Below are 21,144 nucleotides of genomic sequence, written 5' to 3'. Positions count from 1 at the left end.
CAATGCGGGACTCGATCCCAGGATCCTGGGATCATGACCTGAGCTGAAGGCAGATGCTTAACGACTGAGCCACCCAGGTGCCTCTAGAACACTTTTTTAATCATAGTTAGGACTCACAGAGATTGTGAGTATGGTTTGTTGTTGTAATTTTAATAATTAAAATTTTTAATCAGGTTTGATCTTCATTTATTAGAAAACTTCTTACCTGATTTGGAGGAAATATATTTCTTTTGTGTTTAAAGGTGAAGTGGATCCTAAAGAGAGGATAGCACGACAACGGAAACTATTACAGAAGAAACTTGGTCTTAATATGGGAGAGGCCATTGGAATGAGTACTGAAGAACTCTTCAATGATGAAGATTTGGATTATACCCCGACTTCAGCAGCCCTTGTAAACAAACAACCTGTAGGTAAAATCTTTGGTTGTTTGATTGCAAGTAATAATACAAAGGTTTTGCCTCATTTTGCCATGTGATTGCAATTAAAAAAATGCTGTTCTTAATTATGCCCATTACCGCTTGTGCCACCGTAATTTAGTGTCTTCATAAATGGATTTCTAACAACAGATTCTTAAGAGACAAAGTTCAGCCTACCTTGTAGACTCAGGATTGACTGTTAGATAAAAGCTGTAGGGGACTTTTTAGGAGCCACTGCTGTTGAGAGCTCCTAGTTGCTTTTTCCTTGTTTTTTAGTGGGGGGGAAAAAAAAGTAAATGCTTGAGAGACTGGAGGATAGTAAGGGCTAGTGTGATGATACTAAAAATCTTTAGAGCTATGACTTATTCTTTTATTTGAGAAAGTAACAGACCTGATAACAAGAACACTTTCAAACAGTGCAAAAAGGTATACAATATGAAGTAAAATAAGTTTTCAATAATTGATGGACACCCATGTCCCCGTGCCCCACAGGCAACCCTTTAACTTGTACATATATACACGAGTATTTGTGTCTTTTTAAGCCATATTTACCTTTTCCCATTTCATATAGCTGAACATACCAATATATACAGATTGTATATTTTTTGATAGCTTCATGCGCTTTTGTTGTATTGGCTGTACCATAATTTGCTGTTTTCCTCCCTTTTCTCTAATCCAATTCCCATTGGATGCCTACATGCTGTTACGCCTTTTTTTTTTTTTTAAATGTCCCAAACTATTTAAACTCCAGTAAAAGCTGTGGCTCTCTCCTCAGAAAAATTCACATGCAAGTGAAATATTACCATTCAAGGGGTTTGGTATTCTTTTCTCTTGCCCCTGTAGTATCTTGTAGGGTTTCCTGGTCCTTGTTAAGAATTCCTGCTTTGTAGTCATGAAACACTTACCTTCTCTTTCTTTTGGCCTTTTCTTTTGCCTTTATACTAGTTGTTCTCTAAACTATCAGAATTTGCAAACTGTTTTTTAGGGTTAAGGGAGTATGTGTTGATGAGTAACTTTTGCAGACAAGAAAACAGTTGGAACATTCCAGAGGAAGAAAGAGTACAAAGAGGCAGAAGATACAATGACATCAGGAAGGAATAGAAAGAAATGGGGTACAAAGGAAAGCATAGGTGTAAATAAAAAATAAAGAAGAAAATAGAATAAAGGTGAATAAAAATGTAATGTGATCACAGTGCGGTAATTGTGTAGGATAGAAGAAAAAAGGTGGGCCAGGGATATTAGAGAACATGGGCTATAGACAGAATAATTGTATATGGGATGGGCAACAGCCAGTTTGAGGTTTGCAGGATTCAAGTTGGGTTGGCCTTATATGTCATGGACCTATGGTAGGAGTTGTTTAATGTTACTTGTTGCCCTAGGTTCATCACTGCTTGTATTTATGCTAGTGGTCCCTGGACCAGGACTATAGTAGGGCATCCATATGAGTGACCCTGATTGGTTGTCAAAGTGTGAATTTCAGTTGAATCTTAATTAGTTGAGAGCAGAAAGGATTTTTAGGCTTGAGTTCAAAGCATTTCTACCTCACAGCCTTTATAATGTCATGAGTTTCAGAAAAGAGCAAAAACAGTAGACGGGGCCCATGGGTGACACAGTCAGTTGAGTGTCTCATTCTTGGTTTCTGCTCAGGTCATGATCTCAGGATGGTGAGATTGAGCCTGGTGTTGGGCTCTGAGCTCAGCAAGGAGTCCGCAGAGTTTCTCTCTTCCTCTCCTTCTCTGTGTGTGCGTGTGCACACGTGCACTCTCCCTCTTTCTGTCTCTCTTAAGTGAATATATAAATCTTTAAAAGAAAACCCAAAAAACATAAAAGCAAAAAACAGTAGACAGTGACTGCTTAAGAGGGAAGGAGCAATATGGGCTAAGTTGACTATAGGATGCTAGATCACTTATGGCTGTAATTTTCAGTATTTTCAACAGATTATTAGTTTCTTTTATTGATGTTCTTATAACTTTTAGGTGGTATTATGGTTATTTATTAATTTTTTTGGTTTTGTTTATTTTAAATCCGGTAGAGTTAACATATAGTGTTTTTTTTTTTAAGATTTTATTTATTTATTTGAGACAGAGAGAATGAGAGAGAGAGAGAGAGAGAGAGAGAGAGCACATGAGAGGGGGGAGGGTCAGAGGGAGAAGCAGACTCTCTGCCGAGCAGGGAGCCTGATGCGGGACTCGATCCAGGGACTCCAGGATCATGACCTGAGCCGAAGGCAGTTGCTTAACCAACTGAGCCACCCAGGCACCCTAACATACAGTGTTATATTAGTTTTGGGTGTACAATATATTGATTCAACAATTCTATACATTATTCAGAGCTCATCAAATAAGTGTACTCTTAATCTCCTTCACCTATTTCACCCATACTTCCATCCACCTCCCCTCTGGTAACCATCAGTTTGTTCTCTACAGTTAATAGTCTGTTTTTTGGTTTGTCTCTTTCATTTTTTATTTTGTTCATTTGTTTTGTTTTTTAAATTCCAATTATGAGTGAAATCATATGGTATTTGTCTTTCTCTCACTTATTTTGCTTAGCATTATCCTCTCTAGATCCATCCATGTTATTGCAATGGCAAGGTTCCATTTTTTATGGCTGAGTAATATTCCATTGTAGCTATATACTGCATCTTCTTTATTACTGTAGCTGTTTTGAAGTATCACCTTTTCAAAACCCTCTCTATGGGTTATGATCATACATTTGTGCCACATCTGTGATAATAAAAATTAAGAAACACAAGCATCTTTTGGGAATTGGAAGAATAGGGAAAAAGGAAGAAGAGAGTGAAATTATGGTAGAGCCATACAACAGAATAGCATGATGTCAAAATGTGGTCAGTTTGGATATAGTGAAATTAATAGACATAGTCCTCTTCTGAGGCTAAGACTATGGGTATTTATTTTAACTTCAAAAGTTAAAACAGCATTCTTTTATTCTTTTAGACTCTCCAGGCAGCTGAATTGATTGACTCAGAATTTCGAGCAGGAATGAGCAATAGACAAAAGAACAAAGCTAAAAGAATGGCCAAGTTATTTGCAAAACAGAGATCCAGGGATGCAGTGGAAACTAATGAGAAGAGGTAGTAATCTTTTTTTGCTTATTCATTTAAAATAATGATGCTTTATAGCTTAAATCTGTGTCTGCCTGATTTTTAAAAACACTTGCTGACATTGTCTTTGGCTGTGGAATACCATTTGGATTGTCTTGCTCAATTGTCAGAGATTATTTACTATTACTAGGAACTAGGACAGCTTCCCCAGAATAATTTACACATGCAGATTTTTTTTCTTACTAATTATGACCTTTGGATGAAGGCTGAAGATCTTCCAAGGGAAGTGCATTCCAGGTGGAGAGAACAAGTGTAAATGCCTTAATCATAGACTATTCAAGAAACAGAAAGGCAGTGTGTCTAGGATGCGTAGACAGAAGTGAGGGTAGTACAATGAAGTCAGAGAGATGGTCTAAGGGCCACAAGTTAAGAAAACTGCAAGAGTATAGAACTGTCCCAGTGTTAACATCATCTGTTTTCCAGCCTGGGGGCTAAGTCAAATAGCAGGTAATGGTGCAGGTTTGTTTACCTAATTTTGTTGTAGGAAAAACTCTGGACAAAATCACTGTCCTCCTGTTCTTAATGAAATAATAAAAGTGGTATCTGTGTATGGTTTGGAACAGCATTTCTAAGAGTGGTTCAAAACAACCTTCAGAAGCACTTTGAGGGATGTAGTAAAATACAGAATTTCATGCCCCACTTAGCTGTATTGAATCAGGATCTTTAGTGGTGGTCTAGAAGTGTTTGAGTAAAGGATAAATTAAATGCATGAGAACTTATAATAAAGTTTTTTTGCAGGTGACAGAACCTTTTGTTTTTCATCATATAAAGGTAAAAAGTCAGTGTCCACGACATTTATTTAAAGACTAGGCACATAGAGGGAATAAATAATAAACATCTACTTAGTATACATTTTTACTTGGGGTTAAGTTTTTTTGTTTGGTGGGGTTTTTTTTTTTTAGTATGAGAATTTTATTAAGCTTTATTAAACTACAGGGTTTTTTAAGCAAACAACTAGGATTGTATATAGTAATCTAATAAGTTTCTATTGGCTTTATTCATATAAGCACATTTACCCAAATATTTGAATATTGAAATAGTTGACCTTATTTTTCAGAGTTTATGATTCATTTGTTCCACAAATATTTATTGACTACCTTCTAAGTGTGAGGTACTGTTTTAGGCCCTCAGGTTGCATTGGTGAATAAAACAGATAAGAATTCTGCCTTCGTGGAGCTTATATTCTAGAGGGAAAAATAAATGAGGAAGAGGGGCACCTGGCTGGGTCAGTCAGTAGAGCATGCAACTCTCCATCTTGGGGTTGTAAGTTCAAGTCCCATGTTAGGTGTAGAGATTACTTAAAAATAAAATCTTTTTTTTTTTTTTTTGTGAAATTTATTTCAGAGAGAAAGCATGGGCGGGGGGGCGGCAGGGGGAGAGGCAGAGGGAGAGGGAGAAGCAGACTTCCCACTGAGCAGGAATCCTGACACAGGGCTCAGTCCCAGGGCTCTGGGATCATGACCTGAGGCGAAGGCAGATGCTTAACCAACTGAGCCACCCAGGCGCCCCCAAAATGAAATCTTTTAAAAAAAGAAGATAAATAAGTAAATATAGTGTGTATATATATGCATATATCATGTTAACGATAAGGGTTAAGAAACACAAAGGCGATAAAACAAGGAACATGTGGAATGTTTTGTGGGGAGTTTGAAATTTTAGATAGGATGGTCAGGGAGGGATTCACAGAGGTGACTTTTCATTAAAGATCAGAAAGAAGTGAGGATGCTAGTCCTATGAATATTTGGAAAAGACATTCCAAGTAGAGGGAACAGCAAGAGCAAATGTCTGGAAGGAGAAACATGCCTAACAAGTTCAAGGACAATACGGTGACCAACCAGTGTGGCTAGATTGGAGAGAATTAGGGGAAGAATAATAGGGAGTGAATTAGGGGAAGAATAATTAGAAATGGTATTAAGGAGGGTCAGATTTCTTTCATCACCTTTAGAAAAAATGGTTGGCCAAATATATTATTAAGATGGAGAGGATATTTATAGAGAATAATGCTGTATATACCTTAAGTGTGCTAATTGTCCTTTCTTTTAATACTGGATAAAGTAGTTTTATTTGCCTTATCTTCTGTAATGCTTTACTATTAGACTAGCCTCAGTATTTTTGTTCTGGTCATAAGATAACATTTCCTCAAGTTTTCTGGACACATTTTTCATTGGTCCGTTATCTCTATGTTTTTCAAGAGCTAGTAGGATTATAGTATGTTACTCAGTATGTTCATTTCCTCCAGGGTACAAAAGCTTAGTAAAGGTTGCTGGGCCAGATTTAGGTTGTTAGACCAAGACAGTTTAAAATAAAAAGGAGAAGAGCTGGTTGTAGAGAAGAAGTAAAAAAGACTTGTTAGATTTGAGATTCAGTTTGAAAGCAAGAATTTATGGACCTATTTTACATTCATCAGTGAGGGTAGGAGAATATATTTTACTCAAAACTTTTTAAGTGGTTAATCTTATTTGTTAGTGAAATTTTAAGTAAACTGTATAAGTAGAATATGGCAAAACATTTGTTCAAATGATGGATTCTCTTACATTCTTTTGGTTCACATTATTCCTTACTCCCTTTTCTAAATGGTGCCTTTTATTTTTTAGCAATGATAGCACTGATGGGGAACCAGAAGAAAAGAGACGAAAAATAGCAAATGTTGTTATTAATCAGCCTGCAAATGATTCCAAAGTCTTAATTGATAATATTCCAGACAGTTCTTCCTTAATTGAAGAGGTACTGTTGAAATGCCTTAAGGTGTCTTTTAAAATTGTTTATAATTTTTTTATACTAATGTGTCAGTAGATAGTATTTAATAATCTATCCTTTGAAGTATCTTTACTTCATTAGTAAAAATTTTAATTATTTAAGATTTTAAAGCCTATTACTAGATCTACAAATAAATAAACTTTATTAAATTACTTAAATTGTTAGCATAAAACAGACCTTTTGAATTAGTAGTAATTCTGTTTTTCTTATTCAGACAAATGAATGGCCTTTAGAAAGCTTTTGCGAAGAACTTTGCAATGACCTTTTTAATCCCTCCTGGGAGGTAAGATTTCTTCATTCCAGCTTCTCTCAGTTCTACTTTTTTTTTTTTTTTTTTTTTTGCTAATGAAGGGAGTCATGTCAAGCACAGTCTGTTTTGTTAGGGTCCCTATTCTTCCCTTGTGTCCCTCTCAGAACCACTGACCCGGGCAATTCATATCAGTCACCTTCTAAGTAGAAAACTTGAGACTGATTTTCACCTTTCATACACATTTTGGTCATATTTCTTTAGTGAATTGTTCATTTCTTTTCATTTTTTTTTAGCTGTAGTATAAGGACTTGCATATCTCGCCCAAATAGTAAAAACTTCCTTTTTAAGTGGACAATTTTGATTCAGAGCAGTAGTTTCCAAACCAGCTTTTTAGTCTCAGAAATATTTCTTCAAAGAATATCTTGATCAGATTCCAATATGTAAAAGAGATGAAAGTGAAGTTCCTCTAATTGAAGTTGAGGGTTGGTGGTCTCAAAGCATTCTGTCCTACATTGGTTGGCTTCTGGGTAATTTAAAAAGCACTTCTTTGGAATACCTTTTAGCATTTCTGCTCCTTGATGTACTTCTGTTTAAAGTTATTCAAGTCTTAATTTAAATTGAGTCTTGAATAAGTGGGTGCAGTGTCAGTGGCCCATTTCCTCCCTTCCAGATGACACTTCAGAAGGCCACAGGGTGACGGTGATGCATTAGTCATGAGACAGTTGAATTATTTTCCTTTCACATTTACCCTGGTAGCTTTGGAACTTAGTTTTAATATATATATTTCTAAAATATTGATGTTGAACTTAGAACAACATTTTTTCCTCTCTTTTGCTGAGGATAATGCTGAATGCAGATAAAGGGTAGGGAAGTGATAGCCAAATAGATTAATATCTCAGAAGGATTTTAGAATAATTGTTTTCTTAGCTTGATTTTAGAAAAATTCCACATACCCAAATTGTGAAATTAATATATGTAAGTTTTCTTGGAAAGCAGAAGAGAAACATATTCTTTTCAAGTGTCGCTTTAGTTTATTCTGATTTCTTAAAAATTTAATATCCCTTTTTCATATTGAAGAAAAGTTAAACTCAGTTTTTTAAGCATTTAGCCTCTGACATTTGCTTCTTGTTTGTTTTTAGGTTCGGCATGGTGCAGGCACTGGTCTTAGGGAAATCCTTAAAGCTCATGGAAAAAGTGGTGGTAAAATGGGAGATAGCACTTTAGAAGAGGTAAGTGTAGTAAAGGACCAGTTATTACCAAATTTCAGTAGTTGGCTTCTTTTCCCAAGACAGGGAAGTTAGAGAGTTTGGGCCATGACATAGAAATGATAAATAGATAAATAATAAGAAATATGGAAAGGTGAATATGAGGAAAAAAGTAAAAAGTTAGGAAGAAGTCTGTTTATTAACAGAAAGAATGAGTTCATGGGAAAGAAACATTGAGTGGAAAAATATGTAGAAGCAAGAGTAAGCAGGATATAATGGATTGGAAAATAGAGGAAGAGGAATAATAAGAGGATAGTTTGGAGGTCATTAAGCAATATGATTGGTGTAGCATGAGACACTGGTAATAGGTTAGATAATAGATACATGACAGATATTGAAATCAGAGCAATTTTTTTTTTTTAAGATTTTATTTATTTATTTGACAGAGACACAGCGAGAGAGGGGACACAAGCAAGGGGAGGGGGAGAGGGAGAAGCAGGCTTCCCGCTGAGCAGGGAGCCTGATGTGGGGCTCGATCCTGGGACCCTGGGGTCATGACCTGAGCTGAAGGCAGACGCTCAACGACTGAGCTACCAGGCGCCCCTAAAATCAGAGCAACTTTGAGTAGTTTCTTAATTTCTCTTGGAGTGCAAGTAACATAATAGAATTCATGAATTTTAAAGATTTTGGTATGGTATGTTTGAACCTAATCAATCAACAAACATGATGTGGTTAATTTAAAGGTAGTAATTGGGACTGGGCTATATTTTGGTTGTTGCTCCTACAGCTAAAATAGTCCCAATATTTTAGTTTTCATTTTGGACCTGTTTCCTCAGCCCCCAATGCGAAGTATGATCTTGATCTGTTAATTAAAAAATGATTGTTTTAACAGATGATTCAGCAGCATCAAGAGTGGTTGGAAGACTTAGTTATTAGACTCCTTTGTGTTTTTGCATTAGACAGATTTGGAGACTTTGTTTCTGATGAAGTAAGTATCACCTAAAGGAGGCTTTGCCCAATCAAATTTCAAATTCCACAGAATAAATTTTTTTGTAAATAAGAGTTTTCTTCCTTTCTCATTCATAGGTTGTGGCACCAGTTCGTGAAACTTGTGCTCAGACATTAGGTGTGGTGTTAAAACACATGAATGAAACAGGAGTTCATAAGACTGTGGATGTGCTGCTTAACTTACTTACACAAGAACAATGGGAAGTTAGGCATGGTGGTCTGCTGGGAATAAAGTATGCTTTGGCAGTTCGTCAGGTAAACACTTCAGGTTTTGAAGCATGTATGGGAGAGTTTTTTTTCCCCTCTTAGTTTATTTTCTTTAATTATATGAAATGGCCCTAGATTCTTAGTGTTACAGATAAGCCAGTATTTCAAGATCTGCCTTCTTGAGGTAGTGTCATAGAGCTAGGTAGAGCTAATAAGAATTTAAGTACAAATCAAAAGATGGTTTGTTAGGTTTGAAAACCTGTTCCTGTTTCATAGCAAGACCAGTTCTCAGGGAGATTCCTAGTGTATGGTCCTAGGAGTAGCCCCTGTGGGCTAGCTCTTTTGGGGAAATTCGAAAGAAGAATAGATTGGAGTTAGAAACTGGAAGGGATGGCATTTCCTGCCTTCTTCTCTCACACCCCTTTTGGTTGTCATTGGTGTTGAATAAGAAATAGAAGTTGAGGTTCTAGCACCAGTGGTATGTATGTGTGTGTGTGTCTGTGTGTTCACACAGGGAGTTCATAGTGAAGACATGTTCTGATGTTTTAAGCCACACTGAATAATATAATAAAGTACTCGATACTGTTACAGTCTTTTTCAAATGGAATTAGTTACACATAGGCTTCTATTGATGTTATTTTTTTTTGTTTATATGATTCCTTTTTTTTTTTAAGATTTTATTTATTTGAGAGAGAGAGAGCGAGCATGAGTGGGAGACAGAGGGAGAAGCAGACTCCCTGCTGAGCAGGTAGCCTGATGCATGGCTCAATCCCAGGACCCCGAGATCATGACCTGGGCCGGAGGCAGATGCTTACTGACTGAGCTACCCAGGTGCCCCTATGTGATTCCTTTTTAATAAAGATTGGGATTTATGGGGTGCCTGGCTGGCTCAGTCAGAAGAGTGTGTGACTTGTGATCTCGGGATCGTGAGTTCGAGCCCCACGTTGGGTGTAGAGAGTACTTAAAGTAACTTAAAAAAAAGATTAGGATTTATGTTTTCATGTGGTAAATTTAATAAAAAATGTTTAAGCACAATAATTGAATTACAGAAAGTTAATCTATTTTAATGTACTGTTTTACAGGATGTAATTAATACTTTATTGCCTAAAGTTTTAACTAGAATAATTGAAGGACTTCAGGACCTTGATGATGATGTCAGAGCTGTTGCTGCAGCATCATTAGTACCCGTGGTAGAAAGCCTGGTATATCTTCAGACACAGAAGGTAAATTAAATATTTTTGCATTTTCTTCTATAGAGCTTGTTTACATTCGGGGTATAGAGTATTAGCAAAAACTCAAAAAATTGAGTACTTTTTTCTCCTTCATCTTCCCCCCCTTTTTTTTTAAGATTTTATTTTTAAGTAATCTCTACACCCACCGTAGGGCTCAAACTTACAACCCTGAGATTGAGAGTTGCATGCTCTACCACCTGAGTCACCCAGGCACCCCGTCCTCCATTTTTCTTATGACAGATAGTTCTCTGATGTTGCAATTTCAATTATATATTATCCTTTGAAGAGTCTACTAATCTACTTCCCCATCATGTACAGAATATACATAGGGAACTTCTTTGAGAAGAAAGCAACCATTTCTTCTTTATTTCACTCCTGCTTTTTAGATATATGGGGTTTTTTTTTGTTTTGATTTTGGTTTTGGCTTTAGGTTTTTTAAATCCGGCCTCATTTTTTGAAATAGCCTCTTTAAAGATCTTTCTGACTTTCTTTTTTATATCAAAACCAGAACACATGTATTTGGAAGTGCAGCAAGCAGTATTTACTTAAAAGCTCAAAAACTAAATTTGTCTTTTCACGATGATTAGTATTGTTTTAAATATATCAAAATTACTTTATACAGAGGGTGATATGTGTGTATACTGTATTGTTTTCAGAGTTTGTTTTTTTACCTAAAATAGAGTATTGGCATAAAATGCCGTATTGGCTATCTTAATTCCTGATTTCTCCCTTCCGTTATGAGCCTGGGTAGAAAGGGAAGTGGCAAAGTAGAGTTGAGTGGCATTTAAAGAGGGGTAGAGAATTACTAAACGCAAATAATGTCTCCTCAATTTTGCTCAAAACTGGTACTCTCCAAGGGCATGGGAATTGTGTGTTTTTGAATCAGTGGTGGCTATAGTCTGGCATGGCTTGTGCATATTTTGTGTAAAATAAATAACTTTTCTTAATAACTGATCTTATAGGTACCTTTCATTATAAATACACTATGGGATGCTCTTCTGGAACTAGATGATCTTACAGCTTCAACAAATAGTATTATGACTCTTCTTTCATCCTTATTAACTTATCCTCAGGTCCAACAATGCAGGTAATTATTTGTAGTTAGTGGAGTAAAGTAAAAAGTGTTTACATACGTTTCCAGATAACGAAACCTAAAAATACAATAATGTAGTATCTTTAAGAAAAGCACTGTAAGTTGGGGATGCCAAAGAGTACTATTTCCAAGCAGCCTTTTCTTCTTCACTCTCTAACCACCAGCCCATTTGGGGCAGGAACTTAAAAAGGTCATATTCTTTACCCTTGGGCTACTTTGGTTATATAATTCTTCATCTTGTTCATCCTATGATAGTTAACTTCAGAAATAGAATCATTGTGTATTATCTTCATCTCTAGCCCCAGAATATAGAATTTCAGCTTTATTTAGAGACATTTAGCTAATAGAATTATCATTGAATTATCAGCATTACATTTCCTAAAATCTGCTCCTCTGTGAACTTTTTCTTGTAATGTTCCTTCCAGGTCTTGCTCTTGACTTCCATGATTTTACTGATCAGGAAGGGAATACATAATAGTGTAATAAAATGTACAGAGGTAGAGACTGAGTGAGGCCAAGACATAAACCAAAACTTTTAAGTGTCACCTGTTTTCCTGTCCTGATAATTGAAATAAAGTTCAGCTAATTAATATATTCCCTACCTTTTAGACTGCCACTGAAAATACTCTTTCTATTAATAGTATCTTTGGAGATACAGAAGAAAAAATTCATACGTAACTTTAAAAACCACAGATGAGAAAATTAAGTACTAAGCCTAGTGAGGATGTTTAGTGAATATTCATATGATTATGACTATAAATGATTTCTGGCTCTGTGAGTCTATTTCCAGTGAAAATCATAGATGTGTTAAAAATATGTACAGAAGTTTCAAACAACACTGACCCTGATGGAAGTACTTCAGTGTTAAATTCAGGCCTACAAGTTGAAAGACCAGAGTAAGTGCCTATAAAAGCAAATGAAGAGAAAAAGTGGTAGTGCATATATGGTATTTCCTAATTTTCAGGTACTTTTCAATTAGTAGTAAAAGCTATAGGGATTAAATGAGTTCATCTATGTGAAAGCCCTTTTCAAGCTGCAGAATGCAAGAGTTTTTAGTTAACCCTAAGTCAGAGGTTGGCAAACTTTTTCTGTGAAAGCCCAGATGGTGGTAGTTTTGGTTTTGTGGGCCATGTCATCATTGTCAAAACTACTCAGCTATGCCATTGTAGTGCAAAAGCAGCCATAGACAGTACATAAAGGAATGAACATGGCTGTGCTCCAGTAAAACTTTATTTTTAAAAAACCGGGTTGAATGGGTTTGGACCATGAGCGTTTGTTAACAGCTGCTCTAAATAAAGGACTTAGGACTTAAAAAAAAAAAATCATTGAGTAGGTAGTGTCAGGAAAGCCAGATAATATAAGAAAATGAAAGTAGTAATGAAAATTCTGTTAATTCAACGTGAAATAATGTAGTTTTAAATTTTGTTCGAAGTTGCCTTATTAGAAAATTTGCTTCATGTATTATATTTGACAGATACTTTCCAGCTTATGTAAGAAATGCAGCATGTCATTGGGAGCATGAGCAGTTATTACACTATTACCAAGACCTTGTTATAATGCTTTTCCATAGATCAAGTCTGTTTTAGGTCTCTGTGTGCATGTATTTGATTTACAATTTTATAAGTAAATTTACTAAATGTGTAAGTAAATGTAAGAAGTGATGTTCATACAAACCTGCAAATAATGAAAATAGTGTTAAAAGATAGGCCTCCTGAGGTGAACCACAAAAGAATAGTTACACCTACCATTTTCTTTTTTATTCATGCCTTTTTGTATAGAGTTACATATTTCAAACACTATTTATAAAAAAAATCATTTCCTAATCCAAGGTAATTTTTATAAATGACTCATGGCTGTGACAGGAATTCTGTGGTCCAAATTGTTAGCATAGATGTGGCTTTGCTTGTTTTTCTGCAAAGTTCTAATCTGTGAGAAGGAAGATATTTGAGTTTTCTTAATTTAGTAATGCTAAATCAGGATAACAAATTTCAAAGCTACTGCCATACCATCTCTTGCTCATTTGATATGTGGCAGAGGTGACCCCAAAGGGGAATGTAAGTTAGGTGCAACAATTAACAATCTTGATTTTGTGTAGTCTGATTACCAGTTAAGATACATGTCCCACTTTCCTGAGTAAGAACAGATTGAAATTAAGGGCAGTTACATTAGAAAGTTCTTATTTGAAAAAGTAATTCATGGCATTAGTGCCATAGAACTCAATGTTAATATTTTTTTTATGACTACGTTTGCTCTGGCTATTCTGGTTCTATAATAACAGTTCTGAACAAGGATGTTAAATGAATGTTCATATGAAAATTGTATTACGTTTTTAGAATTTATTCATCAAGAAAGATACTAGGTCCATAAGGACATATTTAGATAATATATCAACAGAGTTTCAACTGAGAATGAGTATGATTAATTTGTGTTTTCTTTATTAGTATTCAGCAGTCACTCACGGTTTTAGTTCCACGTGTCTGGCCTTTTTTGCATCACACTATATCATCAGTTCGAAGAGCAGCATTGGAAACTCTGTTTACATTATTATCAACACAGGACCAGGTAAGAACTAAGAACTATGTATAGTGATCTTGAAATTATATAAAATAATTTTATAAAATAAATCTGACCACCAGGTTATCCGTGCTACATATTCAGAGATCAGGAGAATGCTGGGCCTAGTAGAAGTGGTATGGTGACCATGTAGACACATAAGAATCATGAGGGCAGAAATATTTTAATATTTTGTTCTAGGTCATAGTCCCAGTGCTTGGAATAGTGCTTAACACATAAGAGCCTTCAACAAATAATTTGTTGAGTGAAAGATTGAATAGTCTGTCAGAGATCTGTTATTCAGTTTTTGCTTGCTTTGTGTGGTTGGCAGAGCTCATCCCAGGTTAGGAGGCTACATTTAGAGCTCTACAGTATGACTTCTAAACACTGATGATGAAACTGCTAGGCACTTGCCTCCTCTTAAGAATTACTTAATCTTTTTTTTTTTCTTAAAGATTGTATTTATTTGAGAGAGAGAGAGAGTGCTCACTCACAAGCAGGGGTAGGATCAGAGGGAGAGGGAGGAGCAGACTTCCTGCTGCATAGGGAGCCTGATGGCAGGACTCGATCCTAGGACCCTGGGATCATGACCTGAGCCGAAAGGAGATGCTTAACCACTGAGCCACCCAGGCGCCCAAGAATTATTTAAACTTAAGAGCATGGTGTTTCCAAGGATAATATACTTCAGGAGTCATACATGGAAGTGCCTAGAAAGAATGGAGTTTGTGCTGACTTGAGGAGTCTTTGCCCTGCCTGTAAAAGGCTTCACGTTTCTATTTTAAAAATAACTATAGGTCAAACATAATACTAGAATTTGGAGAAATACCATAAGGAATTCATTCTGACATGCTGTTATTTGTTGTACTACAGTTTGAGCCAGTCATCTTTCAAAAGCAGTGGTTGATTTTTTATTTTATTTATTTATTTATTTGTTTGTTTATTTATTTATTGTTAGACAATAGATTATAGTATGGGTATATGTCTCTTGTGTTCACTAATCATGCATTTCTGTGTGATTTATGAATATTAAAAGAGGGGGGATATTCCATGTAGACTTGTTTTAATCTGCAGCATGGTATTGTGTTGCACTTCTGTGACTCAGTATGTGTAAATTTTGTTTTGCTTTATTTTTTTTTTTAATTTTATCTAATCAGACTCTTGAGGAAAAACTACCAGGTTTGTTTTATAACCCTCAGTTGATCAGGCGTGACAAAAATGACATGAGTTCTGAATTTTCACTTCTTTTCTGTTGTGTGGTTTTGTCTAAATGTTCTGATGGAAGTATTCTTAAATTTACTTTGGTTAGCCTTCTTGAAGTTGCCCTATTTCTTCACTTCATGTTGTTCTTTATTATTTTTCTAATAGACTTTATTTTTAAGAGCAGTTTTAAGTTTACCGAAAAATTGAGTGAAAAGTACATAGTTCTTTTTTTTTTTTTTTTTTTTTTTAAAGTACATAGTTCTCTGGGCACTTGGGTGGCTGTTGTTATGCATCTGCCTTTGGCTTGGGTCTTGGTCCCAGGGTCCTGGGACCAAGCCCCATGTTGGGCTCCCTGGTCGGCGGGAAGTTGATCCTCCCTCTCCCACCACTTATGCATGGGTCTCCAATACAATAAATTTGTATAAAATTCTGTGCAGAGTGTTCTGAGAAATTTTTAAAAATTCCAACATTGTTCTTATTCTTACCTTGAAAAAGTTTACAGTGTAATCATGACAAGACTCTTCTATGATAAGTTTAATAACCCCTGCAGAGTTAAATAATGGAAGAGCAGAATATGAGAGGTGTCAGAAAGCAGCATTGAGGGCTAGACTAAGTCCTGAAAGACCATGAGGATTTGGGTGATAAGGTTAAAAAACTAATCTTCTGTTCTCCCTAATTATCTAATATCTTCAGTATGGACTTTTACAAACATACCATTTCCTGAGTAATATGTCAGTTTCAAATTAGGCAAGTATACAGAATATGTTTTGGAACAAAGAGCTTTTCCAGTCTACTCCCTTTAGACAAATGTATCCTGCTTTTGTATTTTTCTTCGTTATTCTGGTATGTGCATGATCCTTTATTTTTTGAGTAAGAAATTTCTTGTTTATTGTGTTTCTAATATCCTTTTGTGGTAGTTATCTATGCCTCTAACTTCTTTTTCTCTTCTTGAAAAATTTTTAATGATATCACTAATGAAACTTCCTGTTTCTATCTAGCTTCTATCTTCAGATTGTCTCTTTACTGGAAGTCACGCTATCAGCAAAACTTAATATGGATGCATATAGAATATTTTGTGTTTTGTCACTGCCTTGAGCCTTTCTCTCCCTATTCTCACCATTGAAGACTTAGAGCTATGGAATTTATTACCCACTCTCAGTACATCCTGGTTTTGGCCCCCACATATATGCTTTACTATATTTATTTGGTTTTTCTATTTTTTCAAATAATAGTATAAAGCCAAACCCTTTTAGAAGACTATTCTCAGGGGACTCCTGGGTGGCTCAGTTGGTTAAGTGGCTGCCTTCGGCTCAGGTCATGATCCCAGGGTCCTGGGATCAAGTCCCATATCGGGCTCCTTGCTCAGCGGGGAGCCTGCTTCTCCCTCTGCCTGCTGCTCTCCCTGCTTGTGCTCTGTCTCTCTGACAAATAAATAAAATCTTTAAAAAAAAAAAAACTATTCTCAGGGTATATGGGTGGCTCAGTTGGTTAAGTGTCTGCCTTCAGCTCAGGTCATGATCTCAGGGTCCTGGGATCAAGCCCTGCATCGGGCTCTCTGCTCAATGGGGAGCCTGCTTCTCCCTCTCACTCTGCCTCTCCTTTCCGGTTGTTTTCTCTCTCAAATAAATAAATCTTAAAAAAACAAACAAACAACTTTTCTGGGCGCCTCGGTGGCTCAGCCGTTAAGCATCTGCCTTCGGCTCACGTCATGATCCTAGGGTTTGGGATCGAGCCCCACATCGGGCTCCCTGCTCAGTGGGAAGCCTGCTTCTCCCTCTCCCACCCCCCTGCTTGTGTTCCTGCTCTTGCTTTCTCTCTCTTTGTCAAGTAAATAAATAAAATCTTTAAAAAAAATAAAATGTAAAAATAAAAAAGCTTTTCTCAAGACCACAACCTATTCCCATTTTTTAATTTTGGGAAGTTTTTAAAATAGACAAAAGAGCAAGGAATTATAAAACGAGATTTATATATCCACCGTCCAGTTATAATTGTTTTATTTGCTTCAAGATTTTGTAACCAAAATATTAAGAATAAGTTGTAATCCCCTTAGAACTTCGCCTGTTTTCTAGTTTACCCACATTCTTCCTTCTATATATTTATAAGGAATAGTATCCTACTTTCCTTAGTAGTTTGCCCCTCCTTATGGTTTGGAATCAGGTTTTGTAACTTTAGTTTCTACACAGTAATGATATTTGTAAAAGGGGAGAATTTGAGTTAAGGATAATTTGGGGGCTATAGCCTCAGTTACTTGCAAATTGGTTAGTAATTTGTTATTGCCTAGTACATTAGAATTAAATTCCTGTCTCTTGGTCTTCTGTTATTTGGCTCTTATCAATCCTTTCCCCTGCTATTTCTTAATATATAACCTGGAGTCAAGAAAAATTTTCAAGTCCACCCCTGTATCCCAACTGTAACCATGTTATATTTATTTGATAAGAATTTTTTCCTGTAACAATGTTGTATTTATTTGATAAGAATTTTTTTTACTGTATCAATGTTATATTTATTTGATGAATTTTTTAAAAAAACCCATTATAGTTAACATACAGCATTATATCATTTTCAGGTATACAATATAGTGACTCAGCAATTCTGTACATTACTCAGTGCTCATCAAGATAAGTGTACTCTTAATCCCTTTCACCTGTTTTACCCATCTCCCCTCTGGTAACCATCAGTTTGTTCTCTGTGGTTGAGTCTGGTTTTTGGTTTATCTGTTGTTTTTGTTGTTTGTTTTCTTTCTTAAATTTCACATATGAGTGAAATCATATAGTATTTGTCTTTCTCTGACTTGTTTCAGTTAGGATTATATCTCTAGATCCATCCATGTTGTTGCAAATGGGAAGATTTCATTCTTTTTTATGGCTGAATAATATTCCGTGTGTGTGTGTGTGTGTGTGTGTGTGTGTGTGTGTGTGTGTGTGTGCGCGCGCGCGCGCGCGCGCGCGCGCATTTGTGTACATGTGTATGTACCCGCCCCACATTTCCTGTCCATTTATCTATGGATAGACACTGGGCTGCTTCCATATTTTGACTATTGTAAATATTGCTGCAATAAACTTAGAGGGCATGTATCTTTTTGAATTAATGTTTTCATATTCTTTGGGTAAATATCCAGTAGAGCAATTACTGGATCATTTGGTAGTTCTATTTTTAACTTTTTGAGAAACCTCCATACTGTTTTCCACAGTGGCTGCACCAGTTTACATTCCCACCGACAGTGTACAAGGATTCCTTTTTCTCCACATCGTTGCCAACACCTGTTGCTTCTTGTGTTGTTGATTTTAGCCATTCTGACAGGTGTGAGGTGATATTTCATTGTAGTTTTGATTTGCATTTCCCTGATGATGAGTGATGTTGAGCATCTTTTCATGTGTGTGTTGGCCATCTGGATGTCTTCTTTGGAGATGTCTTCTGCCCATTTTTAAATTGGATTATTTGGGAATTTTTGGCGTTTTGAGTTTTCTAAGTTCTTTAGGTATTTTGGATACTAATTTATTGGATATGTCATTTGCAAATATCTTCTCCCATTCAGTAGGTTGCCTTTTAGTTTTATTGATTGTTTCCTTTGCTGTGTAGAATCTCTTTATTTTGGTGTAGTTTCAATAGTTTATTTTTGCTTTTGTTTTCCTTGCCTGAGGAGACATACCTAAAAAAAATGTTGCTACAGCCAGTATCAGAGAAATTACTGCCTGTCCTGTCTTTTAGGATTTTTATGGTTTCAGACTTGAATTTAGGTCCTTAATCTTTTGAGTTTTATTTTTGCTTGTGGTGTAAGAAGGTGGTCCAGTTTCCATTTCATTATTTGTTGAAGAGATTGTCTTTTCCCCAGTGCATATTGTTGCCTCCTTTATCAAAAGTTTATTGACCGTATAATCATGGGTTTATTTCTGGCTCTCTATTTCGTTTCATTGATCTGTGTGTTTGTGTGCCACCACCATACTGTTTGAATTACTACAGCTTTGTATTATAACTTGAAATCCAGGAATGTGATACCTCCAGTTTTGTTCATCTTTTTTCAAGATAACTTTGGCTATTCAGGGTCTTTTTGTGGTTCCATACAAATTTTAGGAATGTTTGTAATAGTTCTGTGAAAAATGCTTTGGTTTTTTTTGATAGGGATTGCATTAAATCTGTAGACTGTTTTGGGTGGTATGGACATTTTAACAATATTTGTTCTTCCAATCCATGAGCATGGGATGTCTTTCCATTTGTTTGTGTCATCTTTAGTTTTTTTCATCAGTGTTTTATTTTTCAGAGTACAGGTCTTTCACTTCCTTGGTTAATTGTATTCTTAGGTATTTTATTATTTTTGGTGCAGTTGTAAATGGGATTGTTTTCTTAATTTCTCTTTCTGTTGCTTCATTATTGCTGTATAGAAATGCAGCAGATTTCTTGTTTTTTTGTTTTGTTTTGTTTTTTAAGATTTTATTTATTTAGGGTTGTCTGGGTGGCTCCGTTGGTTTAAGCAGCTGCCTTCGGCTCAAGTCATGTTCCCAGAGTCCTGGGATCAAGCCCCGCATCAGGCTCCTTGCTCAGCGGGGAGCCTGCGTCTCCCCCTCCCACTCCCCCTGCTTGTGTTCCCTCTCTTGCTATGTCTCTGTCAAATAAATAAATAAAATCTTAAAAAATAAAAGATTTTATTTATTTGAGAGAGAGAGCTATGAAGCAATCAATAGTAACCATCAGGAGGGATGCATGGGTGGTTCAGTCGGTAAAGTGTATGCCTTCAGCTCAGGTCATGATCTCAAGGTCCTGGGATTGACTGAGCCCCATGTTGGGCTCCCTGCTCAGGGGGGAGTCTGCTTCTCGCTCTGTCCCTACCCCCCACTCTTGCATACACACCCTCTCTCTTTCAAATAAATATAAAAAATCTTTAAAAATATTTTAAAAACATGAGTATATATCAGGAAAAGCTGTGGTAAAGAATACAATAACAGATACAACCCATCAGACATGGTTTACTCTGATATTTTCTCAGAAAGAATGTTGCTGAGATTCTAAGAGTAACAGTAACCATTAAACGTTCACTTATTAATGACATTAGATAAAGAAAAAAATCACAGTGAGTTGTAGAAGTTGGAATTGTTTTGTGGCACCTGTTCCCTGAAGTAAAGGAAAGACTAGAAAGAGGAAGAAAGGGAGATAATATTTTGGAAGGACAGTGGTTATGTGTAGGGGAGGGAATTATAGGGGGCAGGTGATGAGCTATGTGCCAAATACTCTCATCAAAGGAATCAAAAGGCATCCAAGGCAAACTGTCTTGTAATACAAGTTCACAGTCTCTTATTTGCAGGTTTTTTTTTTAAGATTTTATTTATTTATTTGAGAGAGAGAGAATGAGATAGAGCACGAGAGGGGGGAGTCAGAGGGAGGAGCAGACTCCCCGCTGAGCAGGGAGCCTGATGCGGGACTCGATCCCAGGACTCCAGGATCATGACCTGAGCCGAAGGCAGTCGCTTAACCAACTGAGCCACCCAGGCTCCCTCTTATTTGCAGTTTTGAAATCCAAAGATTTTTTTGTAAATGTGGTGTAAAAACTTGCTCATTCTGAAGAGTGTTCATAAGTCTTTATCCTACTAAATGTGCCCATTCACAAATTTTGCTTCAGAAATATTAACATAACTTTATTGGGGTGCTACCTCAGACCCTGTTTGAGGATATTACATAGCATGCAGCACATATAACCTCATTATTCTAAAATTAGAATAATTCCGAATTTCAAAACACATTTGGCCCCAGAGAATTTGGATGAGAGATGATAGACCTATGGTGATAAAAATCTGTTCTCACTTTAACTTGCCTTACTTTTTCTTTTCAACTTTTTTTTTTAAGATTTTTAAATTTATTTATTAGAGATAGCAAGAGCAGGAACACAAGCAGGGGGAGTGGGAGAGGGAGAAGCAGGCTTCCCGCCGAGCAGGGAGTCCGATGTGGGGCTCCATCCCAGGACCCTGGGATCATGACCTGAGCCGAAGGCAGCCGCTTTAACCATCTGAGCCACCCAGGCGCCCCTTGCCTTACTTTTTCTGAGCTGCTTTCTATTACTATTGTTTCTTTAGTGGTGTAATGAAAAGATCGCTTAACTAAATAAAGAATCTG

General features: G+C 36.3%; 1 protein-coding gene across 1 annotated transcript in view; it reads left to right on the top strand.

Moving 5' to 3' along the window:
- Positions 1 to 21,144, top strand: part of BTAF1 (B-TFIID TATA-box binding protein associated factor 1) — a 103,727-nt gene that overhangs the window by 25,607 nt on the left and 56,976 nt on the right. Inside the window, exons 5-14 of the mRNA XM_028098737.1 lie at positions 243 to 406; positions 3,371 to 3,507; positions 6,132 to 6,261; positions 6,509 to 6,577; positions 7,684 to 7,773; positions 8,642 to 8,737; positions 8,836 to 9,012; positions 10,047 to 10,187; positions 11,159 to 11,283; positions 13,731 to 13,851. Coding sequence (XP_027954538.1) covers positions 243 to 406; positions 3,371 to 3,507; positions 6,132 to 6,261; positions 6,509 to 6,577; positions 7,684 to 7,773; positions 8,642 to 8,737; positions 8,836 to 9,012; positions 10,047 to 10,187; positions 11,159 to 11,283; positions 13,731 to 13,851 — 1,250 coding nt within the window. The remainder of the gene's footprint in view (positions 1 to 242; positions 407 to 3,370; positions 3,508 to 6,131; positions 6,262 to 6,508; positions 6,578 to 7,683; positions 7,774 to 8,641; positions 8,738 to 8,835; positions 9,013 to 10,046; positions 10,188 to 11,158; positions 11,284 to 13,730; positions 13,852 to 21,144) is intronic.

This window comes from Eumetopias jubatus, unplaced genomic scaffold (genome assembly GCF_037043125.1).
Source record: "Eumetopias jubatus isolate StellerSeaLion01/CBP00866 unplaced genomic scaffold, mEumJub1_p1.0 scaffold_17, whole genome shotgun sequence".
NCBI classification, from domain to species: Eukaryota; Metazoa; Chordata; class Mammalia; order Carnivora; family Otariidae; genus Eumetopias; species Eumetopias jubatus.
Note: the sequence above shows the minus strand (reverse complement) of the source record. Positions and strands in the feature narration are given on the sequence as shown.